Raw genomic sequence first — 19,702 nt, forward strand, 5'->3', positions numbered from 1 at the left:
AGGATTTCTGCTAGTACCATCCCCACATCTGGTTTGGTTGGGAAGGCTGTGGAGGTGAGCACAAGGCACGCAAGAGCTTTGAGATCCTAGTGGTGCTCTAAAAATAAGACAGAACTTGTCATCTGCTGTAGGGACAAACAGATATAGATGGATAAATGCGTGCAGAGAGATTATAATATTGAAGAGAGTTCACAGGTTTTAATTCATGTGTGGCTAGCCACAAATGGTTAAAAAAACAAGGGGAAAAAGCATAATCAGTAGAGTGAAATTATACCATCAGCTGTTGTTCTTCTGAGTTGCATTAAGAGTGTATTCCCACAGTAGATCTTCCTGCAAGGTTTTGTAAAAGTTTGAGGTATCTGAATTTTACACGACACCTGCCACAGTCACGAAATTGCACTTTTCATTTGTTTTTCTTAGCCCTGTGGCTGAAAAGTTGAGCCTGTGCAACTCACAAGTAGGGACCATATTTTGCTGTACCTGTGAGACCAAAGGGGAAGGTGAATCTGCCACCCCCAAAGAGATAGTGGTAGCATCCCATATTCATAAGAAAGTGGAACAATATGGCTCAATCTGTGAGGGCTGGCAGGACATCCCATTTGTCAGAGAAGCATCACAGTTTGTCCCGTTGTTCTCAAGCACTTGTAGTCAGTAGGGAACAGTGCGTGGCAGTGGTATAGTCATCTCTGGAGCTTCATGACTCCTCTCAGCCTGGTTTTACTGCTGGATTTTATTGCACTGTTTGGCAGTGATGGAGTGAGTTAAGCTTTGACAGAGATTATTCATAAATTAGAGGTTTCATTATTGTATTCATGCTTTTGAAAGCAGTTTGTTTTTTTCCAGAGTTGTCCATTGTGTATTTTTTGTTTATCCATATAAGATTTTTTATTTTTTCCCCAAGCCAAAGATATTAAAGCAAGATGAATATGGATATTTCTTTCAGTAAGTAGAGGGGTGTAATGGAAGATACAGAAGTGGTAATAAACCCTAGTCAGGTAAAAATGCTGGCACATCTTATTTCATTTAATTCATAAGCGGAAAAAGATAAAGAATTTATTTGACTAAGCCTCTGGTTCAGTGTCTTGATAATATGTTTGGAAAATTGCTCTGAAATTGATGTGTAAGTGACCTTGAAGGTGTCCTATTTAAGTGATAGCTCATTTTGATGTGAAGTTGTAAGCCTTCCTCCCCTGGCCCCAAATAAAGCAAGCAAAGGAAACCAGCACTGAATTTAAGTCATTTCAAGGTAAAGAAGGAAGAATCTCTCCTCAAAACTCAAAACATAAATAACCTGGAAGGTCAAGCACCTAATCTGAGATGTGCCTCTATTTCAGTGCCATTAAGATGCTGCTTTATTGAGAAGTCTGCCCTCGTGGCAGCAGTCCCACACCTGGGGAGCTGTGATCAGACCCCTGAGAATACCTAGTCCCTATGGTGGGTGGCACTGCTAGTTCAGGATGCAGCATTCACCCTTTAAATCACATCATTCATATATGCATGTATACACAGACTCCATATTTCTGATATTCACATACATATATACAATCTATTATGTATAAATACTAATAATTTCATAAATATTCATGTAGTCATATGTGGTTTTAAAAATATAAGATACATATATATTTATTTTTATTATTTTTGCTTGAGAGTGCAGTGACCAGACCTAACCTTGATTATCGCCTTTAATTAGCTGAGTTTCTCCTCTACCTCTAGTAAATAAAGTTATGTTTATGTTTTGCAGCCTGAGGCAGGGCTGGCCAGGGTTCCTGCTCAGACAGGACACCATCCCCAGCCTGGTGTCAAGGTCATGCTCATATAAGTCGTGCTGATGGGCTGTGCTTGATTTAATGGCCCTGACAGACCTGAACTACAGTTGCACTGTGCATTTAAGTCACATGAGCATCCTTCAGCTGGGCTGTTGGCTGGCCCAAGACCTCAGAGGTCAGAGGAATCATGGAATCGTTAAGGTTGGAAAAGGCCTCTAAGGTCATTGAGTCATTAAAAATCAGAGTTTCCATATATACCTGAGCTGAATTTCAAACCAACTGGCCAAGCTTGGTCTAAACCATTGCATGGTGCTGGTTTCTTCTATGAGCAGAAGGAATTTACAGTCTGTACAGTGGTGCTGTGCTCACAGCAGCAGCAGTGGTCCCACCTTTGCAAAGAGCCAACAAAGAACTTAAACTTGCCTCTGAAATACGTGGTGGCATGTCATGTCTAGTAAGAATTGTAAAGCTGTACATTATCTACCTACTTATCTATTACATGCAGATATATTACGTTTATTAATGTTGACTGTCCTTGTCATGATTTTGGCTGGTTGTGATGGTCATGATATTGTGTGCGTAATATCATGGTAAAGGGTGTATTTGCAGGTTAATTCAGTGTCAGTGAAAATAGCATTTCTGAGGATTAGTTTTCTAGTTCTCTTTACTGCTCTGGGAACACAGAAGCAATATTCACCAAAGAAACTGCAGTATGAGATAACAGTAAATTTATATATTCAAAACATCAGTAAAAGAGAGAAAATTAGAAGCTGAGCCCTAGACAGGAATGTTACCTGTCTTTCGTTGTCTGACAAGAATGGTTTGTTATATATGTTTTCTGTTTGAACCAGACATAAGAATATTAGGAAGTTGTAGGTATGTATAGCCTTACAAAGTTAATATTGCTTTTGGACTTGTTTCTGGGTATGATCTAATCTCCATTTAAGTCAATGGGATATTTCTTTTTGCTTCAATAGAAACTGAGTTTGTGTTTTAATGTGCATTAAAACCTACAAAATTTGTGCAATAAAATAAAAACAGGAGGCCACACTTTGCACAATGGGGGACCTTAAAAGAAGGCATTGAAATAGTGTTTAATCACCAGAGTTTAATCACCGCCGTCCATATTCAGAACTGGCCCTGGTGATTTATGGCTTGAGAAGACTTTAAAAAAGGGTGAATATAATGTATGGTTTATTCTGATTCCCACTGGCTTTTGTGGTCCAAGTGTGCTGAATCGATCTGGCATTGGTGCTCAGGTTCACATCTTCATTACACTAGAACTGTTTAATCCTGTGGATTATATTTACAGTTTACCACTAATGGAAATATTGAAGTAAATATCTCCCAAAAGATGTATACACTCTGCTTTTATATACAGAGAGCTGTTGTGTGTAAGACCTAAATAAAGAAAAAAAAAAAACACATAGAAAAGGTTAGGCATAATGTTAGTTTTCTTGAAATCATAAATATTCTTCCTTAATTGGGTGTGAAATTCCTGTCTACAAATCATGCCGTTTTAGTTGATTTTACATTCGTTTCTTTGATGAATAATGGGCTTGCAGTATTTTTAAACTTCTCTTGCTTACGATGCTCTCCACGAAGTGTCCTTCAAGAACCACATCTGTGCTTAATGCAAGGAATCTGAATTAGCTCTGACATTTGCATTTACACTCACAAATCTTTCCATGGCTCCCCTGTGCAACGATATGTGGAGGCAGGATCTGTCCAGAGCTCCAAAGTAGGAGCACAGGTAGGCATATGGAAAGCCTTTGTCTTGGTGCAACCGGAGGAGGTGTGTAAGTTCTTTCTTCCCCCTCTACATTTTAGACAGAAAAAAAAATTTAAAAAATCATTAATCAACTGTTTTCTTTTAAAGCTACATTTTTTTTTTCCCCCAGCAAGGCAATGCAAGTGAGGAGCTTTGGCTGACAGCTCAGTGACAACGAAGGTGTTGTGTTTACTACCAGGAGACTCAGAGGGTCTTTGATGAGGATCATGAATAATTAGTAGCATTTCAGAATCAGTGGTTTTTCCATTTCTTCCTTTGAGGGATGTAACAGAGCTCTGAGTACTTCGCTGTTAGTCGGCATTCCCGATGGCCTCATTTCTGTCGTTTTAATTAGGGGACAAACCAGCTTCTACTTTGTAGCTGGTTTGCACTGAGCCCCTTGGTTTTGAAACTGGAGGAGGGAGAGGCAGACAAGGGCTCTGGAAATGGGTTTTTCAAAAATTTCACGTCAGAAGCTGATGTGGCCCTTGGACATATTGAGGAAGTTTGCTGGTTTCCTGAGGTCTGGAGTCGGGAAGGTGTATCCATTACCCGTAGTCCTTCAGTCACCCTAAAGTTCATATATTTTTATAGCAGCTTTAACCACTAAACTTTCCATTTGCACGAGAAGGAGCTGGCTTTGGGTGAGAAGGGGCATGTTGCACTCTGACAGCTGGAAATATCTGGGAATGTGTTACTGGAGCATCACCTCCATCCCACACTGTAGCTCCTGCTGAGGGCATGTTCTGCCTTTACTGCCTCTCCTCTATGGCCACTCTTGGGTCAGGCTCTGGGAATAAGTAGGCCATTTACTTTATCTAACCTTTTGTGATTTCCCAGTCCAAGATGCATGTTTGTGCAATTAGCTCATACTCCTGAAAAAGGTTGAGAAGAACAAGCAGTATCATTGAGGCTGTTCCCAATTGTCAGCTGAGTTGATGGTATTAAGCAAAATGTAGCCCTGTGAAACCACTGCAGTATTTTGAAAAAGAGATAACTAAAGGTTTTTCTGTAGTATTTCTGCGTGATAGAAGTTTTTGAAAGAGTAGCAGATACTTCCTAGTCAGTCCTCTTTCCCCAAATCTTGTTCATCGTTTGCTGAGAGTATGACTACTTACATTGGCAACTTTTATCACACGGGCTGCTGTCACTCAGCAAAATGGCGTGCTACATTATTTTTTGCAGCTAAGCCAATAACTTGGGTAGAAGAATAGGTTATATTGTAATGTCCCAGAACCAAGGTGCCAAATAATGGGAGATTCTGGCTTGTCCCTGACAAGCAGTTGCTCCTGCCAGATATCCTCTGTGTTGAGTATTTGCACTCTCCTTTTTCTGCCATTGACTTCCTGCCATCAGACCTCGGTTTGCTTTTCTCAGCTAGATTAAAGAGCTTTGTAACTCTCTTTTGACTTTTCCATGCACAGCTTCTTACAGACCACCAAGTTGTCTTTTAATCTTGCCTTGAAAAAACTAAACAGAATTGAACCCCTTTCAATGGTTGTGCTATTGAAGGTATTAATGAAGGATGATCTGACTTTTAGGAGGAACATATGTGTGTAGCAGATATCCATGGCGATTGGCACCTATGTAAACACCCGGGTTGACAGCTCCAGTAAACATTCTCTTAAAGAGCTGTGGCAGGTCCATCCATCACACTACCTATATACACAGTACTGTCAAATGTGTAAAGTAAACAAACAGGGGACAAAAAAGAGGTGATGAAAGAAATAATGCTTTTCTCTAATCCTTTTTTGTTTTAAGAGCCTCTCAGGTTTCTCATCACTATAGTAAATACATAATTTTCAGATAATTTTTGAGTGGACCATGTCATTTGAAGTGGTCTGCTGACAGATGTGCAGCAAATCAGTGGGAGAGGAAAGAGGGAAATCCAGTTTGCAGATTCTTTGTTCACTTTAAGAGCCACTAGTTTCTTGCCCCCCATTTATTTTTTTTCCTTCATCCTTAATAATGTAGTGTTTTGTTGTGTCCAATTGCAGGAGCCATAAGGAAAAAATTATCCCATTATTTTCTCAGGGAAAGAGGGAAAACAAGCCTTAGAGAGAAACAAGCACACAACCTTCACATTGCTGGCACATTGCCGAGCCCAAGGGCTGAACTTAATTTACATATAAATGTGCCCAGGATTTTAATCAGCAACTAATGCACTCTGTTGTTATTTTTCACTTACAGTGTTTGCAATGCATGTGGTGTCTGCTGAATTGCATAGGGCATGTGCACTTGAAGGAATGCAATGAGAGGCATATTGGTGGCATCACTTTTTGGATTGATGGCTAGCTTCTTTTCTGAGGCTGCCCTGGGCCTGAGGTAGTGCTGGCTCCAGACCTTCAGAGACTCTGCAAAATCTGACCAAGGGCAACGTTAAGAGCTGGCTTGGTTGTTTTTCAGCTGTCTAATGTAGAAATGCAGTAGTGCCTCTGTGGTGTAGCATCTCAGTGGATGGGAACACCTGTTTTTTCTGTCTTGTTCAGAACTGTGTCTGCAAAATCTTGGAACTTTTTAGTCTTTAGCCACTTTGGAATTTTCAGGATTTCTGCTGGTGTTTCTTCTTACTTCTTGATTTGTTTAGCTCAGGTGTCATTATTTTGTTCATGTTTCTCTTCTAATTAGCAGGAAGCTGGAAAGAGTGCACCACAAAAGCTGTCCAAAAAAAACCTTAGAGCTGCTCCCAAAGGCCCCTTCTCCCCTCTGCTCTCCTGATCCTGAAAACAAAATTTTGTCTTTCTGTAGTATCTGTTAATATTTATAAGCTTTGAAGTAAGTGATGTGTTTTCTGAATTTATTGTGATCTTATCTGAAATTATTGTGATCCTATCCCATCTTATCCCAAAGGGTATTTCCACCCTTTCCCATACTTGCATTCAGCTAAAGTGAGTGAGAACTACCTGTGGATTCTCAGGGAATTTTTTTCAGCTCCTGATGCTGACTCTATCAGCCTGTTCCCATTCATGCTATAGCAGTGAAGAAGCAGTGCTGATGATCAAGCGTCATAATTAGTCTTAGGAGTTAACACCTCATATGAAGATGACATTTGACATCCATCTGGAAAGTGTCAGCCATACTTACGTGGAGAGATTGGTTAAATATTTGGGCAGCATGTGTATTCTTGTGGGTACTAGCTTTATACCCATATATGGGTATACAGCAAGGAGGCATTTTGTGCAGAACATTCAAGAGCGTGGTGGAAAGTGTTCCCAGGGTGATGGAAAGGTTTCCATGTGGAAAACCTGAAAGGGAACAAAAGCATTGTTATTTATCAGGCTTCTGTGTGGTGTTGACAGGTGAAATGACAAGACTTATTGAGGAAAAGGAATTACTTTATATCTGGGACCTTTTAATAAATCTAAAGTAAAAAGAAGAACCAGTGTAGCAGACCTGTTGGTGGTTGCTAATGCTTATTCAATGATCTTTTCCTTCTGAAGTACAGAAATGAAAAGTAACTGTTGCCAGGAGTTATAAAATGAAGGGATGACTCAGAAGATAGATTTATTATCATCTCAGTATCAGTGAAATTCAGCTTCATAAATATAGTTTAATCTGCTAAAACCTTCTGTGCTCTCACTGAGGGAAGACCCTACTTATTTCAAATTTTGTTTAAAGATCTAAAATCATTCATCTTGTCTTGTGAATAAATCATCATTTCTAAGATCACTGCTGTTCATCCTTTTTGCCTTGTTCTTGACCATGCAGATTTTATTTTATTTATTTGTTTCCATGGGGTGTCATTTGTTATGGGCTCTTATCATCTCTGCTATATAATTTCTCTTCTGGACTTCTAGGCCTTTTCATCACAGTTCACTACATATTTCACCCATGTTTCTACAGAAACTCATTACATAGCACAGGCTGCTGCCGACAAGAATATTTAGAATACACTCTGCTTTTGTCCTCCAGTGCTGCACTGCTCACCTTCGTTGGGTGAATAATACATCTGAGACAGAAAGACATGAATCTGAGGTTACTAAAAAAAAGACCTAAGCCCATACATGACCGGGATCAGTACTGTTCCTTTCCCCTTCCTCTCTTACATGGCTGATCAAAGTAGTATTAAAAGACATAATAAAAAAATCCAAAACTTGAAAAGTTTTAAAATTTTAAAAAAATATATCCTGTGAGACAAGGGCAATTACATGAGACATCTCTGTAGCTGTGTGGTGAGTTCTGTGCTGCCTTTAAAACTTTTCTAACACTTCAAGCTGTTATGGAAATAGTGCCATCTGATCCTTAAAAAAAACCCCAAATCCAAAAAGACATGCAAGTCCCTTATTAGTGCTGACCTTAGAGCATCTCTGTCCTTAATAATTAACTGACAGTTTTGTTCTGAATAGCATCAAACACATCTGAGACTAAATTCAGATTTCGTTTTCCTGTTTTACTCTGCAATTTCTCTGTCGTTTTCCACCTACTGTTGACATGACTTGATGATCTGCAGACTGTCCTTTTGAGTATTTCTCAAGCTTGACATCCACTGCATTACTGTGTCTTTCAAGATTTAATAATGCTGTATTAGGAGAGGAAAATGTTCTTGATATATGTGTCACAGAAGTGGTGGGAAAGTGCATTTCCTTGTTTTGTGCTGGTGTGATTGTGTGGTGCTGGTGTATTCGGTCCTCTGTGCATTCATGTTCAGTTCTTAAGCCAGTGAAGGTTTGAACTACACCAATACAAGCAGGTCTTATAGTGGCAGGAGGAGTTTCTGGTTTATCATAGAATCAGAATGGTTTGGGTTGGAAGGGACCTGAAAGGCCATCTGGTTCCAACCAGACACAAACCAGGTGTTCATGTCAGGAGGAGGATGGATTTCTGTATCAGGCAGAAATGAGGTAGGTAGAAGTCCTTCATGGCAGGAACTGTGCAGGCACAGGGGTGGTACTTGGACCCCTCTCTGTGGCTCTGTTATACAAAGCACACTTTCTTTTGTGGTTTCTTAGGACCAGGTAGGAAACCAGCTGATATAATTGTATATGTAATACAAACATATACATGTAACGTATATATGTGTATGTGTATATATATGTAACATATATATGCAACATGTATATGTAATATTTTCTTACACCAATAGGTAAAGTGGCCACACTCTTCCTTCCCCTGTGATAAAAGAGGATATGCTCTTTGTCTAAGGGCCAAGGTTTAAGGGCTACCATGTGAGCTTTTGGTTGCTTGTTATCCAGGATTTTGGCATTGTGCAATGAGCAATCTCATTATTAAATTTACCATCTATTTTCTGAACTTGAATGGATTTATTTTAAACTGCCACCTAGGTTTTCTTGTTTTGCAATGGCATAGACAGGAGCTTGAAAAGAAAAGCCACTTTTTTTGTGCAATTCATTGTCAATAGTTGTATCTCTCCCTACCAAGGTTTATACAAGTTTGCATCACAAGCAGAAAATTATGGTGTTTCTTCTGTTACTCTGCCAGCTGCAGTTCTAGCAAGGAATTGGCATTAGGACATTTATGAAGAGCCATCTTTTTACCTTTCCTCCCTCCATTTCTGGGGACAAAATACTTGAGCTGGGTTCACAAAACAGTTCCTGAGCTCATTTCTGTTTTTATTTTTTCCACAACTTGAATTTTTATAAGGGTGGAGCTTTTTTTATATGCTGAACATTCATTGATTCTGTTCCTGACATCCTCTGCTTGCTGTTTTTCCACAGGAGTTATCTACACAGCAGATATTCTTGACCGGGAGACAACCAAATCCTACTGGTTGACAGTGTATGCAACTGATCATGGTGTTGTCCCACTCTACACTACCATTGAAGTCTACATTGAAGTGGAGGATGTGAATGACAATGCCCCTCTCACCTCTGAGCCTATCTATTACCCAGTCGTCATGGAAAACTCCCCAAAGGATGTATCTGTCATTCAGATCCAAGCCCAGGACCCTGACTCCAGCACTAATGAAAAACTGACTTACCGGATTACAAGTGGAAATCCCCAGAACTTCTTTGTGATCAATCCCAAAACAGGTAACAAAATCCTCCAGCCTCAGGGTGGTGGAGAATGCAATTTACATATTTATCACCTTGCTCCCCTTCAGAATCCACTGGTGTTGCATTGCTTTCCAAACCCCTGTTTTCTGTTTGCGTATGTGACTAAAGCATCTTGTATGTGTGTAAAGCATTCTCTTTTGCATTGGTACACGAAAGCACTGGCAGGTGATGTGCTGCAGATGTGCTGCTGCTGCGATCGCTCTTCCATGGGTCACTGGCTGTTGCCTCTTCCCTGCATCTGTAGGGATGAGACTTTTCTACACTGAGTCTGCAGAGTAATGCTAAGAAGCAGATCCAAGATGCTGCAGGTTACAGAGCAGTGTTTCTTCCTTTATAAGCTGGTGTAGCACTGTTGAAGTGAGTGACATGATAGTTGTCCAACACATGCAATTAAGCTCCTCATTACAGTAGCTGAATGTAATTCTACAGCTTGTTTTATACAAAAAGACAGTTTAGATGACCCAGAAGTCCCTCTGGCCTTTAAAAAAAAAAAATCTGTGTGTTTCCATTGATTTTTAACAGCTGGGGATGTAGCCTGTGGGTGCAGTGTTGCAGATATGGTGATTGTTTTAAGTTAAAGTACTGTTGTTGCCTGGCAGTGGAGCATCACGCCTGTGCACACCAGCTCTGCACATCTGTGCCCTTGGTGCGTTTGTTGAACAAGGCTGGTAAAGAAATTGCCTCAGGAGATGTAACCTGAGGTTGTGGGTGCTCTGTTGGGTGCCTACCTGGGCCTGGCAGCAAGTGTTTCTCACTCCAGCATGTACCCAGCTGTTCCTCACTTACTGGGCTGGTGGGGACCCTCCAGCAGCTAGAGCTAGAGACTCAAGAGGGTCTTTCACAGCAATATGCTGATCTTTATGAAAGTAGTTCAGATGATTCACACAGTGCTCCAACTGGTTGTCATGCTCCTAGTTTTGATCTGGGGTTTTGATTTTATTTTTTTTTAAGTTTATTTATATCTGCTGCAAATTTCTAAGCAGCTAGAAAACCAGAAGGAATAGATCTGAGAGGGAACATTTTTAATTTCATGTAGGGAAATGATGTTCACTAAATAGCTTTTCAACATTTGGCTGGGCAATCCTATTGCAGTGTGTGGCATAAGAAGGGGTCAGGATCTTCTCAGGCATGAGCCCAGGTGAAGAATTATGGAGCACATATAATCACTATGTTCAATCTGCCGAGCCCTAAGGCAGACATCTCACTTATTTTTAACACTTGGAATGGCCGAAGATGCTCTTCCATCTGCACCCCTTCTCCCCCTCCCCACCCCATAAATCCCATCTGGGCAAAGTAGCATAGTTAAGACTCACAGTGTTTAATGCTTGTGCTTCCCTTCCATCGGCTCCTCCCACAGAGCAATCTGCTCAGCACAGCTCTGCTTTTCTGCATGGCAGTCAGGGTGAGCCCGTGACAAGGACCGGAGCTGGGCACGCTGCAGCCCTGCAGCATCCTAGCCTGGTGGCACACCCTGTGGATTGGCCCTTTGTCCCTCTGGAGAGCAGCAGGGATACTTTTCCGTAACAATGAGATCTTCATTCTCACAGTTAACACTGAAGATGGTTAATCTTCATTTACACCGTGGAAATTGCTGTCTGACAACTAATAAGCTTCAGGATGAGGAACTTTGCTGCTTAGGTAACTCCTGAAGGGCCCCCCTTGTGCTAGGTGAGCATCCTGGCTGGTGGCTGACTGTGATTTGTCATGGAAGGGATAAACCATTCCCTTCTATCCAATTTGGTGCCAAACACAGCACGATGAGAATTGAGCAAGGTGGCCTATTTGAGTGTGGTTTTGCCTTTGAAAATGAGCCTGACAGAGTGTATGTGCACAGAGATGCCTTGTCCCAAAGAGAAGTGCCAGGCCTTGACATTAGGAGGCTTTCTCCTGATGGGATGTAGATGTCCAAAGGAAAAAGCATAATGGATTTTCCTAGAAAGTGCCCCTGGGGGTCTCTGGCCAGGCTCCTTTCAGCCATCTCCCTGCAGTTGCACTAGTTTTTCTAAGACAATAATTTCCGCTCCAGTTGTTTTGTACAGGAGACTTCTGCACACATGGGAGAGGTTCATAGTATGCCAGACCCGTACGCTTGCTGGGAATCAGCACAGCAGTAACTCATATAGAGCTTTGCACAGCAGCCCTAAATGCGACAGCACGCTGTATAATTAAGATGAAAAGGTTTAACATGAACCCAAATATGCTGCAATTGCTGTGTACGTAGGCTGAACGAGCATGCTCCTGCTGTCGGGGGAGAACAGTCATTCGAGAAAGGGGATCTTCTATTTTCTTTGTCGCTCGGGAAGTTTAAACACTGCCAGCAAAATGACATCTCACTCCTGCGAGTAATCCATTGCTGAGAGGCAACATGAAGGCGAAATCCTGCATTTTTTACATCCTCTGGTGGGAAGCGGCAGAAGTCGTTCTTGACTAGAGACAGGGAGTTTGCTGGAGCGTAGGGATGTTCTCAGTTGTCTTTGGAGCTCAGCAGTGACTGTGTTTGCCTTCCTTTGGAAGCTGCCTTATAGGTCATGCAGGTCAGGCAGGTTTCTGGAGGCACATGTACCACTGCATGTGTTGCCATCTGATCGAGGCACCAGGCGGTAACATAGGGAGTCCAGGTTTTGTTTTCTGTTCTGATACAGGATCATAATTGCAGCCAAATCTTACACTCTTGATTGATTACCTGGATCGCAGAAGCAACAATACTCCTTGTATGCCATGTATGTAGGTAGAAGAAACTTTTTAGTAGACAACTTGCCACTTCCTACATTTTTATAGACTGGCACAGCTCACGGTGGCTATTCTAGGTAGTCAAACTGCAAATGTATCATGTGCATTTGGATCTGTTTGAAGGCAGTCTTCAGACCTGTCACAATTATTACCTGCAATTTCCTCCATGCGTTTGAGAGAGAGGAAGAGTTGCTTGTGCAGGAGTGAAAGGCTGCTAAAAAGCCACTAGGCACCTAAAGCAGCCACTAGGCTGCTAAAAGACTTAGGCACCAAAGTCACCCTGGGCAGCTCATGCTCTCACTGGGGGCTGAGTGCTTCAGCAGTACAAATGGGTGGCAAGGGATCTCCTCATCGGGCTTAGGGTTTATATGAGTGCTCTGAGGAGGAGGACTGGAACATGAGCCACCCTCCCGTGTGCCACTGGCTTTATATGGAAAGGCGGTGTGGGCAACCTCCCATGAAGGCCTTTTTTTCTCACCTTGATATTTTTTCTAAAATACAGCCAAGCATCAGTTTGCGCCTCGGTCTGCACTTTTATCTCATGAGCTGGTATTCATAGGTACAAGTATTAACTGAATAATGTAGCACATGAGTACGTGTGAAACCATAAATCATTCATGCTGGAGAGCAAGGCAGCCTTGTTCTGCAGACTGGTGGAGACTGCTGCCTAAGTGTAGCAGGTCCAAGAGCAAACTGGGATTTTTCTTTATAGTGGGCAAGAGGAATATATTGCAAAGCACAGTTTTGTGAGAGGGGTAAGAAATATGTTTTTCAAATGGTTGAGATAACTCTAGGGGTTACATGACTACTGAGAAAGGCATTCCTCTGTGCTTTTGTTTCCCAGCTCTGTGTACACAAGACAGCAGTGGAGGCATTCCTGGAGCTCAGCATCTTCAAAGCTGAGTGTCAGCCCAAACCCTGATGTGGCTGATGGGAGAGCCAGGGGTTTCCCTCTTAACTTACCTTTTATGCCTGGTAGGGCTTAAGGTTGCTTTGACAGAACACAGTGTCACAGGGCTGTGCTGCTTTGTGGGCAGTGTGAGATGGGGCTGAGGAGGAAGAAGGCAGAGCTGCTGGCAGAGCATCTGGGCTGGCCAGCTGCCAAGAGTGCCACAGTGGGCCAGAGCCAAGTGAGTTATTTCGTGGTGAGAGGCATGTGGAAAAAGGTAAATAAAACAGAAGATGGAGTTAATAAAAAAATTGATTGATTAGAGCTGTAAATTCTTACTTTTATTTCATGTATATGGGTGTTAATTTCACAGCACAGGGGTAATTTATTGCATTGATTTATTATGTTTCTGTGTTCTGAAGAAAAAAACGAATTTTAATTCAAACCATTGCATTATTTTGTCTAGTGTTAACATATTTTGAACAAACCCAGTAAGCTTCTCTTCAGTCTTATGTAGATTACTTGAGATACTTTAACATGCCAACAGATCAAATTTCACTCTTGTGCACATTGTTATTAATTAATTTATACTAAACTTATGTTCATGTGTCTGGAAAATCCAGTTACACCTTGCTTAGTCTCTTGCTGTCACCATTACAACAGAGGCAGACCCATGACACCCCTGAAACAGTATTTGCTGTAGTATATAAGGCAGGATGCACTAGTGGGTTTAGAAATAGTGCATATAGGTCAGTACACCTTTCCAAAGCAGCAATTACTCTTCCTCTGGAAGTTGTCTCTGAACTGTCACATCTGCACCTAGATTTGGATAGAGACTGGATATTTTCATGCTGAAGTAGTATTAATATTTATATAAGCTAATATGGGATTAGTGAATGTCAGAATTTAATTTTTATGAATGCTGCTTTTCTCAGTAGGCTGGGCTTTGCTTTTTTTTGCACTCACAAAGTCAGGTGGTCTAGGATCCTGGCTGAATGCCACATTTGTCATGCCATACTAAAATGGTGCTTCACCCTCCTGCTATACGTCCTGATTTTTATGGATGCTTTTGTTTGGTTTGTCCCAAGAAATCCCCACACATCTTTGCTCTCACAGGCTGAGCCAAATCCATTGGTCTGCTGCTGCACTGTGTTCTGATGGCTGCCAGCAGCATAGCTTCTGGATACCCAGTGCCTCTTTTCAGCTCAGAACTAATAGAACCATAGAATGATCTGAGTTGGAAGGGACCTTAAAAATCATCTAGTTCCAACCCCCTGCCATGGGCAGGGACACTTTCCACTAGACCAGGTTGCTCAAAAGCCCCATTCAACCTTGCCTTGAACACTTCCAGGGATGGGGCATCCACAGCTTCTCTGAGTAACCTGTTCCAGTGCCTCACCACCCTCACAGTAAAGAATTTCTGTCTAATATCTAATCTAAACCTACTCTCTGTCGCTTTATAGCCATTACCCCTTTTCCTAGCACTACATGCCTTTGTAAAGAGAAGAGGGACCTTGGGCTTCCTAAAACCTTCCACCATGTAATGATTAAAGATAAATTATGGACCATTTAAAAAGATTAAATAAAATTACTTTTTGATGACATTTCTGAGGGACTTTGAGTCAACAATATTAAGCTAAATTTAGTATTACTTTGGTTCTGTTGTCACTCTGCTCTTGTAAGAACCATTTAATGCTCCTTTTTTTTTCTTAAGTCTGTTCCTCAAGAATGGACAGCTTTATATATTTATTCTTGACCAATGATTCTCCCTCCTCTCACCCCAACATGGAGGTCCAGCTGCGCTACTGACACTGTAGTTGATTCTGTACATGCTGCTAGTCTTAATAAGCTTCCTCTGAAATAAGATTTTCCATGTTTTTTAAATGAAGGCTTCTAGCTTTTTTTTGGTTTTGTAGTCTAACTTGCGATCTTCCTCCAGGGTGGTTTTAGCTCCTACAGTGATCAAATCAGAAAATGTGTTTGGAATTTTGATGGTGTTGCAGATCATCTCCCACTGGGTGCTCTTTCTGAAGGGCAACTCCCACGCGTGTTGTCCACGAAGCCCTTTTTGGCAGCTCATATGTGTGATGTAAATTATCTCTGCAGATCATATGAATGAATAGCTCACTGCTATTCTGTCCAAGACCAGAGAAGACCTTGCAGAGGACAAAAACATTGGTTGTAGAGCTCTCCAGTCAAAGCTGAATTTGAGGAATTGGTCTCCCTTTCCATCTGTGGTCTGAACAACTGCTGACTTCACCAAAAGTTGCAGAGTCCACCCCAATATATCCATCACTGATATGTAACCATCCATAACTAATACAGATTTTTACAATGTGATTCTCCTACTGCATTAGCTGGCTTCCATTCTCTGTTATTTATGTTGTATCAACATACATTAAATGATCTACTTTCTTTTCTTTCATTTCTCTATTATTTAAAAGCGTGGCTCTAAATTACTTTTTTGCAATATACTGATTGTTAAAAATTGAACTTTGGACTATTTTAAGAGCTTTAATTTCTGCTTTGGGATGGTTTATTCTTTAATAGATACCATATTTCCAGTGGTTTGATCCCAGGGTTAGAAGCTAGGAAATCAGAGGACTATGGATATTGGAGTTACATACTTAATCACAGTGGGACATAGAAGCCTGCAGGGCACTGTATAGCATGTTAGACAAAGTTCCTGCCTCAAGGAATTTGTCATAATAACAATAATAATAGTAATAATTAAGAAAAAAGAGGAGAAGAAAAAACCAGGGAGGAGTGGATGTAAATCATCAAGTCCATCTGCTTGCCAGGGCACGTTTATTCCACAGAGTAAATTTTCAATTAACTCCTGAGCTGCAGCAGAGAAGCGACATGAACTCTTCTTTTGACTTTGAGTGAGTCATCTCACCTCATTGTTTTTCTTTTTTTTTTTTGTGTAAGTGGAAATATTTTCTTACCTTGTGTGATTGTCCTGTAATTTAATTCACAGTAGACAGTTTGCAGATCAAATACTCTCTGGAAATGCAAGCTATTGATTTTTCAGGCATCTTTCAGCATCCATGCACAGTCATGTATTCATAGGCATACCAAAAAAAAAAAGAAGGGAGCAAGCATCACTTCCAAAATGGTAGGATGAAGAGCAATATAAAACCTCTTCAGATTAAGTAAGTATAGTCTAGTGGCCAGCCCACTGATTCCACTGAAAATGAGAGAACTTGGGCTCAGTCGCCATGTCTCTTCCCTCCTCCCCAGCAATGATTCCCATTTTAATCTGTATATGTTATCTGTGGAGGGGATAAAGGTGTGAGCTGTGTCACCTTAGTTGAGAGACAGTAATGCAGCTATTAATAAAATAATAAATCCAGTTTTATCATTTCTCTTGAACAGATCTGGTTTCTGCTAGCAGTGCATTTTTATTCATGAAGCACTGAATATGGTTGAGATTGCTGGATTTCTCTGGTATCAAGTGCCTCTTTTAAAATGGCATTTAAAGATACAATATTTCTTATAAATGTCATTTCTTTGTAACCAGCAGATTTAAACTTGGCTTATAGAAATTTTAACCTTTCTTTAGATCTCCATGATGATTTTTTAGACCTCTTTCACAGTAAGAAGCTTAAGGAGTATTCCCATTGCCTTGACAGGACAACTGTGTCCTCACTTATTTAATGTAACACCAGTTTTTAACCTGAACCCCCGATTTTGCTTCAGCGGAGACTTATGTCTGAAGAGCAGCAGCATGGCAAGGGCCAGTGACTCCATGTTTGCTGATGGAAAAAGTTACTGTCTGATAATGAATGAGACAGCTCCCTCCTGTCCTGCCCCAACATCAGTTATGGAACAGCAACAATTTTTCCACTAATCTCATAAATAGACATTGTTGTAGGTTACATTATTATTATTATTATTTTCAAAAACTTCAAAAGCATGTCTTCTGCCTATTCAGAAATATCTTTGCTATCCTGTGAAACTCATTTTTCTACCTTATCTGCCAGTCCAGTTTCTCTATTCACAGAAAATTTCTAGAAGTCACAGCTAGGCAGAACTGATCAAGAAATCACCTACCTTTTTAATATGCTGTACTGTTCCTTCACTATTTTGTAACTGGGGATGTTCCATTCACTTCCAGGTAGCCTAATACTCTCATTAGAATGATTATTATGGCAGAAGCACAACTGAGCTTACTGGGTGAAACTGTACCACAAGTACTGAGTCACAGCCCTGTTAAGTGTTTGCACAATGCATATGCTATTGGTACTTGTCATATCCTGCCCTAGGTCACTATGATAATATCCGTGAACACCCCTGTGTTACAGTAACTGCTTGTGCTCCAAGTCTGAACTCTGTAAGGAAGAATTAATTGGTGAGTTAGGGATGCTGAGATGTGGAGCCTGTGAGCATTCCTACAGGGGTGTAGGGGTCTGGAGAGGGAGCTGCCAGGGAGGAAAATAAAGCTGTCATGTTAGCCCAGACGAGGTGAAGGCTTGGGATGGGGGGTTGGTGGAGTTCCTTTTTCCTTTTTATTTCCTACTGCTTTTTAATCAATAAGGTAACTCACATTTGTCTTTTGCTCGACAGTCAGAGTTACTACATGTGTCTGTGATGTTGGACCTTGCAAATCCCAAGTAGACAATATTGAATCAGCATTTTTCCCTTCTGCTCAGTTGCAATGAATACAGTCATATTGTCATCTTAGGACAGGCAATTTTTGTGGCTTGAATAGTGTTTTGCCTTGTTGTGTGAGCACTTTGCAATATCTCTTTATGGACTGGAAGTTAGAGGCAAAGACTGTAGTTACAGTTTACTCTCAGTTAACATCCAATCCTTGTTACAAATAAAGATGGTGATATTTCCTGTTTATAGAATTAGATTGACCTGTGCTGCATGTGGATATTAAAACAAAAAATAGCATAGCTGGGAAATGGAAATAAAAAGATAAGGCAACTGGGAACTCAGGTGTGTTTTCATAAGCCATCATGATGTTAGTAAACACTGACTATTAATTCTTTGTCTTCCATCACATAGGAGGTTGTATCAGCACCTACTAAACCCCAAGGCCTCATCACCTCACAGTGCACCTAAACCGGTCCGTTCAAAAATTAATCTTAACAGGGAATTTGTGTTATTTTTCCTCTTTTTTTCTCTTACTCTGTCTCCATCAGAGTTACACTGTTATAACCAAAGATAATTATTTTCTGTGATATTACTCTCCCCTCTCTTTCCCTCTTCCCTTTATGTTAATCAGTGTTTTTCTTTCCCTGCGAAGACTGACACAACTTCTTTGAAGTTAGTAGTGTTGTTGCCAGTTAAATATGTGACCTTATCTGTATAATTGTACAGATCGTGCCGCCATATGTCTCGATGCACAGAGCTTAATTTAACCAGAGACATATACGCATAAAAATAAAGTAGTATCTGGGGGTTAAATATCAGAAGACCTCCCTAATCACAGCTTTCACATTATACAAAGCTTTCTAAAGAGCTCTAAGAGCTCTGAAGTTAGATCTTTAAAAAAGATTCTTACATAGGACTGTGCTCTTGTAACCTTGTTTTTATGTTGATCATTGTGTGGATTCTGCAATGCCTGTGCTTCCTTGCTTGTTGTAACTACTTGGTTTCGCCCCCTGTGATAGCTAAGTCTTTCACACTATTTGGTAAGATAGAGCAGCACCATTTTTATTTTTTTAAAAGCAGGGAACTGATGCAAAGGAAGCAGCTAACTCATCCTATGCCAGTAATAAAAAGTTTCTCTTAGCTTGCCTTCAAAGCCACTGGACACGTGTAATGCAAAGCCTTACTGGCATGGATCCAGCCCATCTTGCCCTGATGAATGCAAGGCTGCCTTGACACCAGAGTTCTCTACCATTTTTGTATAAGTTACCTGGGCATGTGGGAGCCCCAGTTAACTCTATTCCCTATCCTGTTTCCAACTAGCCCACCACTTCCCATCCCTGCCTTTCAACCCTTCCTCGCCTTTTTTTCTCTCTTGCCCAAGGGCAAGCCTGATTTGCCCACAGGAAAGAAAGAATTACCCAAGGAGTCTTGGGTGGCTCTGTTGAAACCTCCTGGGATATAAGGGCAGAACTGACTTGTCTTTTGAGTGGAGGAAGAAACCCCATTCTCCATCAGCCTAATGCAGGTGCATGTCTAAGCATTAATGCTGATGCTGTTGTGAAGCAAGGACACAAACCCAGAGACCTAAGTCCGCCACTACCACTGATAATCATACCTTTCTTTCTCCATATTACATTTGCTTGTACTTTCTGTGCAAGAGCATGTTTTCTCATTACTTCCTGTGTATATAAGTCAGTGTCATGACATGCTGTGGGTTTGTTGCCTTCTAAGAGAAATTTAATGTTTTTGTCAGATGAGTTGCGTGCAAGGAATCTGTGCTGCAGTGATCTATTTATATGGTAATTAACAAGTAGCTTTGCAGCTCTTGAAGGGATTTGGTTTGAAAACTAAGTATTAGTTCCTGAATTTTAACTTGCCAACAGCATATGAACAGCAGTGCACATTCACATTTTTTTTTAATGTA

General features: G+C 40.9%; 1 protein-coding gene across 6 annotated transcripts in view; it reads left to right on the forward strand.

Moving 5' to 3' along the window:
* The window catches only part of FAT3 (FAT atypical cadherin 3), a 327,771-nt gene that overhangs the window by 108,185 nt on the left and 199,884 nt on the right, over nucleotides 1-19,702 (forward strand). For all 6 annotated transcript variants that reach the window (XM_018071264.2, XM_018071265.2, XM_018071267.2 and 3 more), the window contains exon 3: nucleotides 9,216-9,530. In XM_018071264.2, coding sequence (XP_017926753.2) covers nucleotides 9,216-9,530 — 315 coding nt within the window. The remainder of the gene's footprint in view (nucleotides 1-9,215; nucleotides 9,531-19,702) is intronic.

Source organism: Manacus vitellinus, unplaced genomic scaffold, assembly GCF_001715985.3.
Source record: "Manacus vitellinus isolate BGI_N305 unplaced genomic scaffold, ASM171598v3 scaffold_2_pilon, whole genome shotgun sequence".
Taxonomy (NCBI): Eukaryota; Metazoa; Chordata; class Aves; order Passeriformes; family Pipridae; genus Manacus; species Manacus vitellinus.